The sequence below is a fragment of the Diabrotica virgifera genome, chromosome 9 (genome assembly GCF_917563875.1).
Source record: "Diabrotica virgifera virgifera chromosome 9, PGI_DIABVI_V3a".
Lineage (NCBI taxonomy): Eukaryota > Metazoa > Arthropoda > Insecta > Coleoptera > Chrysomelidae > Diabrotica > Diabrotica virgifera.
In genome coordinates this window covers 42,284,231-42,293,599 of record NC_065451.1, presented here as the reverse complement: position 1 = coordinate 42,293,599, position 9,369 = coordinate 42,284,231, and the positions used below count along the sequence as shown (strand labels likewise).

Genomic DNA, 9,369 nt, shown 5'->3' with positions numbered 1-9,369 from the left:
AAATAGTGCGTTTCTTAAAGGTGTAGGTAGAATGCACCATTTAAAAGAAAACTTTCTTATAAATTTTTTTTCTAAAGTCATCTGTTGCCCCAAAAAATTAAAATAATGTATTTTACTAAAATTTACATTTGGCAACACGGCAGTTTTATTTATTTTGACACAGCTTAGATAAAAATATACAAATTGTAAACACAAACAGTCATATCATAATCACCTGTAACCCCAGAATAGGTACATCCTATTGTTGTGATATTGTCATGATTTCGATAGCGAGTATCATGATATTATGTTAATTACGTTTAGTGCAAGATTTACAGCAAGGCTATTTACCTCCAAGTAAAATAAGATCTTCAGGGAACCCGAATTTCTGTGTAAAGTGTTATGTGCAGATAAAGTTTATTTTTACGAATGGTGTGTTTAACTTTCGTGGTTGACAAAAGTATGAATTTGTGGGCTGGGAATATTTTTTATAATCATCTAATTGAACCATTCGAACTTCCCAGAAGATTGAATGGAGAAATGCAGGTACTCAAATGTTTGCAACATGTTCTATCGATGCTTCTTGAAGACGTAGCTTTATTGTAATAAAAAATTTTTATGTAAGTTAAAACACTATACAAACCTTATTTATTAGATATTTAATAAACACAAATATTATGCTGTTTTTCTATTACTGTTATCAGTATTTTATCAATGTATATTATGCCTATGATCGATGATTCATGATAGTTGAGTTACAGTAAAATTATTTTAGCACAGAAGGAACGCAGCGCTGCCGGCTGTATTTGCTTTTCTGTGGACATTAATCAAATGCATTAAAATTAATAAATTATTTTTTTGAAAACGGTTGACTTAACAAAAAAAATTTATTAGACTTTTTTGCTCTAAATGGTGCACTTAGCCCATACCTTGAAGGAACGCACTATTTTCCGGGACACCCTGTATAGGAGTAAATAATCAATACCAATATATATCTTAAACGAAAACTTTATTGTTCCATTTTCCTTCAGACTTTCTTTAATGTTAAATAAATAATACAAAAAATCTCTTTGGAAAGTTTCATCTGCCCAATATAAACATTGAGATATAGGAGTAAAAATCACTATTAAGATTCATATCATTCCGTTTTGTCTTTTATTGTTTTATTTTCTTCTGCAATCGCCATTAATGTTCTTGCTGTAGCTTTTCCAGTCTGCATAACCAAGGAATAGAAAACACCATTTTGATTTTGTAGAAGTGTATGAGGATGATCAAATTCTACCACTCTTCCAGCATCCATGACTAGAACCTTGTCTGAGTCCATTATTGTGTTTATTCTATGAGCTATGGTTAATACTGTGCATTTATCAAAGTTTTTCCTTATTGCCTTTTGAATTAAACTGTCAGTATATGGATCAACGTTGGCTGTGGCTTCATCTAAGACTAGTATTTTGTTGCTCCTGATAACTGCTCTCGCTAAGCAGACCAGCTGCCTTTGACCTACACTGAAGTTAGAGCCTCCTTCTGCCATTTTGCTGTCCAGACCGGCTGGCAAGTCATCTACTGCACTCTTGAGTTCTACTTGTTCCAAAGCATTCCATAATATCTAAAAAAAAAGAAATGAATAAAATACAGTAAACTCTCTCTTAACGGACACCTCTCTTCGCCGGACACCTCCTCTATATGGACGATTTTTAAAACAAAAATTATTCGGCCATATATGAACCTGTACCCTTTAACTCCCTTCGACGGACACTCTTAACAACGGACGCGGACAGTAAATGATGTGTAAATGCGGACAGTAAATGAAAAAAATTAAAACGTTTTTTCAAATATTTTACAATATAAATCTTCAGTATATAATACATTTATTTTTTTAAATGAATACAGATGTTCAAGAAATGATATTTGGTACTGTTCACGTTATCAACACGACATAAGTAATAAAAATTTAATGATTTTGTTGGTCGGTGAACGAAATGCGATACCAGGAAATTGTTAATTGTGTTTTAACTGAAACAAGGATTTAAGAATTTTAACCGGAATGTCTGATTAAGCTTATGCAATAGATGTCGTATTTTTATGAGTGTTCCCTTAAAAAAAATATTTTTGGATTAAATTTCATAATAAATTTTGTGTCTGTAAGATTTTTTTAAAGTTTAAAAGAAAAAGTCAATGTGGTTCGTTATGAAGAGAAGCATAAGTTAAATGTTAGACAGTTAGCTGAAAAATTTGGAATTGGAAAACCTTAAGCCAGTGATATTTTGAAACATAAAAGTGATTTAATCAATCAGTTTTATGAGAACGGTCACCTGGAAACGAAAAGAAAATTTTTGAAAACCGATTGTACTGCATTAGACCTATAAATAATTGTTTTCGATTGGTTTTGTGGACTGCGGTCTAAAAATATTCCAGTTTCTGGTAAAATTATTCAAGAAAAGGCATTAGAAGTTGCAAGGGAAATAAGCGTTGAGTTTTGTCTTAACACAACGAAGAACCATCATGTAACGATCACGTTACTATAAAATAATACGTTCCATGCATTCTGTGTCTGTATATCGTGCGTTCCATGGGTTATTTTGTTCACTGCGCAGGACGGTGATCGTTACATGGACGATTTTCGTTGTGTTGGAGCAAACCTATTATTAAAAAACTCTAACAAGAAGTAAAACCACTTCTATGTAAATTGGTATATTTATTAAAATTTAAAATCCCAATGGATTGAATAAAATAAGTCCAATTCAGAACGTTTTCAGACCTATCGGTCCATCATCAGTGAATGTGCATACTTGCTAAATAGCCCCAGAACCAAACAGTGGTTGAATTTAAAATTCGATTTACATTATTTAAAAATAATATTCAACAGGCTAAACGCCGATGTTACAGGATATTGCCTATGGGAACATGGTGAAACCCTACCAAAACCTCAATCAACCATCTTAGGCCAACTTTGACTATAAAGTCACTTTATAGTCAAAGTTGGCCTAAGATGGTTGATTGAGGTTTTGGTAGGGTTTCACCATGTTCCCATAGGCAATATCCTGTAACATCGGCGTTTAGCCTGTTGAATATTATTTTTAAATAATGTAAATCGAATTTTAAATTCAACCACTGTTTGGTTCTGGGGCTATTTAGCAAGTATGCACATTCACTGATGATGGACCGATAGGTCTGAAAACGTTCTGAATTGGACTTATTTTATTCAATCCATTGGGATTTTAAATTTTAATAAATATACCAATTTACATAGAAGTGGTTTTACTTCTTGTTAGAGTTTTTTAACTATATGGTATACAGCCAACCTAGGGAACTTCCCTTCTAGTTTAAACCTATTATTAACGCAGATGAGACTGAATTATTTTTTAGAGATTAGAGCATTACCCAAGAAAACTTATACCCTGAAAGGAGAAAGGGGCATTGGAGGCAAGGCTTCTAATGATAGGATCACAACTCTCTTTTGTACCAATATAATATTTTGATAGAACAATGCAGAAAGAAAATTCTTCATAAACAATGCTGCGTGGTCATCCACAACTTGTGTTATGTAATATTAAACCTAGTATCTCTTTTTATATATACATACATACATGCACTTATTTTTAAAACTTCTAAGTTAACATATTTTTTTTTCTTCAACGGACACCTCCTTTAAACGGACACTTTATGAGGATCGACTACTGTCCATTCAAAGGAGAGTTCACTGTATTGTGTTATTAAAGATAAAATAAATCAGTAAAAAACTAGGTTTAGCGGTAGCAGGGAAATTCCTCTTAGATAATCCTATCGGAGGAAGGTGATTTTATCCAGAGTCATGGATGAATTCCAAAACAACATCCATGGGGGAAGAGAAGGTATGCACAATGGTGTCAATGTTCAGAGTAGTAGGTAGTGAAGGCATCTTATCCAGAAAAAGGAAACTCCAAGATAAAATCTCCAGCCCTTCAGCCTGAAGGGCCAGAGGCCAGAGATTTTTCCTTTTTATGCTTTCGGTGAGAATGGATCCCAGAAAAAGGTGTGGAAGATGATAAGGAGACAAAAAACAGAAATTAATGAATTTGTACGGATAGATAACATTACGGAGACACAATGGACAGAGCATTTCACGATATTATATGGAGACGGAGAAGAAGAGAACGGAGAAATAAACATTAATGAAACCCACGATAGAGTACTAATATCAGAAGAAGAGCTACAAGAACGAATAAAAAATATAAAAAATAGAAAAGCACATGGTCCTGATAAGATAAATAATGCTAAAATATGGACGAGGAACACTACTCAAATGGCTCCTAAAATTATTTGTTGATATAATAAATATCGGTGTAGTACCAGCGGAATGGAAGGAAAGTCTCCTGCTACCGATACTCAAAAAGGGAGACTAGTAAAATCCTGAAAATTATAGAGGCATTAGTCTGATGAACAGCACATTAAAATTGTTGACGGCAGTCATAAAAGGTAAAATCGAGGACAAGGCGAATATGGCAGATGAACAACAAGGCTTCCGGAAGAACCGCAGCATAATAGATGCATTTTTTATTATCAGGCAAATACTAGAAAAGTCTATTGAATATGGAAAACCAGCATACATGTGCTTTGTAGATTTAAAAAGTGCTTTTGACAGGGTGAGGCGAAATGATATCTTAAATTTATTACAAGCTGAACAAATAGACCACCAGATAATAAAGCTAAATAATGAAATTAACAAGAACAATCAGACCAGAGTTATAATGTCAACAGGAGAAACAGAACGCATATAACTAAAAGGAGGAATCCGCCAAGGAGACTCCCTCAGCCCATTGTTATTCAGTATGTTGATGAATCAAATAATTCACGAAGTAAGAAAACGACATAGATACCACATGGGAGCGCATAAAATGACGATACTATGCTATGCCGATGATGCAGTACTAATTGCTGATAACGAGGATGACCTAGAAAGGCAGCTCCACACTTTCAATATCACAGCAAATAAACTTAATATCAGAATATCAGTAGAAAAAACTAAATGTATAGTGATAAGTAAAGAGCCGCGTAGATGGAAGTTAGAAATTGACGGCAAAATTGTAGAACAAGTAATGAAATTCAATTACCTAGGAGTAGAGATCACTAGTGACAAGAACATAAGAACAGAGACCAGAACACAAGCAACAAAAGCGGCAAGAGTAAGTGGTTGCCTCCGAGAAGCCATATGGAGAAACAAATATCTGACCACGGAAAGCAAAATAAAAGTATACAAGACAACAGTAAGACCTATCCTAACATATACAGCGGAGACAAGGACCGATACAAGAAAGACGAAACAACAATCAACAATATCGAAATGAAATTATTAAGATCAATAGCGGTCATATCATTAAGAGGCAGACAAAGCAACAGAAGTAAAGGAGAACGATGCAAAATTCAAAATATTAATAGGTGGATAAAAACAAGGAAAAAAACTGGAACGAAAATGTAAACCGAATGGAACCAGATAGATTAGCGAACATCTGTAAAAACAACAAGCCGTGTAGCAGAAGACCCGTTGGAAGGCCTCCGAAAAGATGGAAAGACAATGTACAGTCAACAACAACTGAAACATAATAAGAGGCAGACAAACAGAGTAATCCTAGTCGCGCGAAGAAGAAGAAGAAGAAGAAGAAGATGCTTTCGGTTGTCTGTCCTAATAGATTTATATATTTTTTGACTTATTTCTCTAAGTTTATCCTGTTGTTTCCTTCTATTACTTTGCATGTTCTCCTCTCTTCTATTAATGCTTGTATTTGGGGACCTATCCTTTCGTTATATGATTTGTTCCGCCAGTGTATCTTTCTGCAGTGTGTTTTTCTCTATAGCTCCTATTATAATGTGATTCACGCTTTACCAAGAGATAAAAATACGTAGGTGTTATAAATATCTGGCTTATGAAATAACAAACATTGGAAAATCAAGAGAAGCATAATATTATTAGGCAACATAAACGCAAGCACGAGACATAAAAGTCAAGACAAAATAGTTGGGCAATTTGAAGAAGATGTCATTAACGACAATGAAACTAGACTTGTCGAAGTATGTTATCAAAAAAATTTTAAATCTTAAATGGTTTTTTCAAACACCAATCGCCGAGCATTAAACCAAGCCTAAGATATATTATTCTTCTCCTTCCAATTTTTCCCTTTTTAGGAGTCGCTATCACTACCATTTTTCGCCACTTATTTCTATCTATCGTGTCTCTTTCATACAGTGTCCCCCCCCCTCATATCAACACTGATTTAATTTTAGCATATAAGCGAAGCGCTCGGACAGGTCGATTTTTAAAATAATTATAGTATATTATAGCATCAACGTTTGGGACTCTACGCAATCCCTCTTCAGGTGACAGTCATAACTTTGATTTTTCTAAATGGGAGAATACATCATGTGACACCTCATTTAAAAGCTTTTGAAATACTGATTACAAAAATTCTTCATACCTGGGCAAAATTTCGGTCAAATGCTTTTAAAATGCATTTATTGTTTTCGAATTCTGAGAAAACTAATGAGTATTTTTGAAAAATTTAAACGCATAATGAAAGACTACATTAATGCCTAAGGCCGAAAGTTCCTAAAAACTTCTATACAGCTTATTTTAATAAGTTACAGGGGTGAAAACAAAGAGAAAATTTAGAACGATTTTTAATGTCAAATATATCATTCAAAAGAAACTTTTTGTTTATTCTAAGGGCCTTTCGGCCCTCGCTAATAATGTAGTCTTTATTTGGCGTTCAAATTTTTCAAAAATACTCATTAGATTTTATAGGATTCGAAAAAAATGAATTCATTTAAAAAGCATTTGACCGAAATATTTTGCCCAAGTATTATACATTTTTGTAATCATTATTTCAAAAGCGTTTAAATTAGGTGTCACATGATGTATTTTCTCATTTAAAAAAATCAAAGTTATGACTGTCACCTGAAGGGGGCTCGCGTAAAATTCGAAACGTTGATGGTATAATATACTATGATTATTTTAAAAATCGACCTGTCCAAGTTATGACTGTCACCTGAAGAGGGCTCGCGTAAAATTCGAAACGTTGATGGTATAATATACTACGATTATTTTAAAAATCGACCTGTCTAAGCGTTTTTATTATATGCTAAAAATAAATGAGTTAACATGGGGGGTGCGGGTAACACTTATTCTAGAGCACTTTATTCTCCTTGGTTTTTCTCTATCTCTTTCCCTCAACTTCTTACAGCTCAATTCTTCGTCCCACTGGTTGTCATTTCGACGTCTGACGTGACCAAGGTATATTACAGATTACTTAATAGTGCGGCAAGGATAATAATTGAGCATTGACGTGATGACATAATAAAAAATACGGCAAATAATATATAAACAATAGAGGAAACTAAATCGATAATAATATCAGCGTAACCGAGACGATGTAAGCTGGTCAAAAATAACAAAATAATAAAACAAGTGATGGAAACTTAATACATGGAAATAAAACTGTCAAGCTACGGAAAAGTGGAAGAAGAAGTCCAAAAACAAGTGAACATGGCGAAAAGAGCAGCAGGATGTCTCAACAACACAATCTGGAGAAACAAATACCTCACAATGGAAACGAAAACCAGGATATATAAATCAACAATAAGACCGATAATGACATACACAGCGGAAATAAGAGCAGATACGGCGAAACAGAAAGACGGCTGAAAACAGCAGAAATGAAAGTCTTACAAAAAATAACAAACCAAACTCTAAGAGACAGAGTAAGAAGTGAGGAAATACGAGCGAGATGTGGTATAGAAGAAATAAACATGTGAACCAAAAGAAGAAAAACAGAATGGAATCAACACATGGAAAGAATGACAGCAAATAGAATAGTACGAATAGCAAGAGACAAATCGCCAATTGGAAGATCATTGGGACGACCGAGGAAAAGATGGTCAGTCAATGTCATTTGACGCTAAAAACCCAATTAAGCCAGGCATTGAGCCTATTTATAAATAGGCCAGAAACCGAAGATTTTCACCTCGCAATGTTTACAGAATGGACCGATTTGCTTGAAAATTTGAGAATAAGTAGTGGATAGTCCAAGGATCAAAATCTATATGATTCCGAAAGGCGCTTTACTATGGGGGTGGTTGCCACCCCATCTCGAGGGTGGAAATTTTTTATTATATTTTGACCGTAAAAGTTAATAAAAACATTCATTGTAAGCAAAAAATTCTATATACATTTGTTTGGTAAAAATAAATGTTTTCGATTTATTCGCTATCGAAAGTGTTAGTTATGTATAGAAACAATCAATGTTTTTTGATATACTCATTTACGATTCACTCATTTTTTGCCGTAGAAAAAAATTTTTCAAACCAGGTTCTTTGAAATTATATATCCTACAATTTTATATTGAAACATTTTTTCGTATCTCTGATGCTAATCGTTTTATTCTGAAGAAAATGGCATTTTTACCAAACTACAAAAATTCGTTATTCGCTTTTAACTCCAGTTTTTTTAAAACTCATCATCCTAAGCCAGTAAAACTTCTAGAATCTATTAATAATACATAAATAAATAAGAATTACTATGGCCAACGACTAAAACCACTGCTAACTTACATTATTATGTTTTCAATTGGATTTCTCCTTTTTTTTTTCAAAAAAATATATTGATTTTTTAACCGTAACTTTTTTATTTTTTATCTTAGAAAGTTTGATAAAAAATAGTTTTGTAGATTTTTACAAGATCTATAAGCCTATTGATACTAAATCTTTTTAAAATCCTCAGCCGCAAAAAGGGGTGACTTTGAATGGGTGGTTTTTGCATGGTATTAAGTTTTAATTATCAATAGCTCACTCAATTTTTGTCGTAGAAAAAATTTTTGCAAACCAGGTTCTTGGGAATTAACTAAATGAACTAAATGAACTAAATGAACTAAATGAACTAAATGAACTAAATGAACTAAACGAACTAAATGAACTAAATGAACTAGAATTTCATATTTAAACATTTTTTCGTATCTCTGATGCTAATCTTGCTATTCTGAAGAAAAGGCCTTTTTGCCAAACTACAAAAATTCGTTATTCGCTATTAACTCCATTTTTTTTAAACTAATCATTCTAAGCCTATCAAACTTCTGAAACCTATTAATAATACACAAATAAAAAATGCAAATAAGGTAAATTACTAATTTTAATTATGGTGGTGATTAGGGGGTTGCTTGCGATCACTTTTTCGCTGAAGAAAATAGGGACTGACATTATTTTCATTATGTGTTTCAAGTCACTTAATTTTTGAGCTAGAGACTTTTTTTATTTTTGGAGATAGATATTCTTAAGTACTTGATATTAGTTTAAACAAGTTGTCCTCGAAAAATTCATAGTTTTCCCGTCTTTTGTATTTGAAACTACAATATTTAGCATTTGACG

At 33.1% G+C, this 9,369-nt stretch overlaps 1 protein-coding gene across 4 annotated transcripts in view; it reads right to left on the bottom strand.

Annotated features, from left to right (window-relative positions):
• Positions 1-969: 969 nt before the first annotated feature.
• The window catches only part of LOC126892724 (probable multidrug resistance-associated protein lethal(2)03659), a 117,936-nt gene continuing 109,536 nt past the window's right edge, over positions 970-9,369 (bottom strand). For all 4 annotated transcript variants that reach the window (XM_050662363.1, XM_050662362.1, XM_050662361.1 and 1 more), the window contains one exon: positions 970-1,585. In XM_050662363.1, the coding sequence (XP_050518320.1) occupies positions 1,118-1,585 (468 nt within the window). In that variant the 3' untranslated portion in view covers positions 970-1,117. The remainder of the gene's footprint in view (positions 1,586-9,369) is intronic.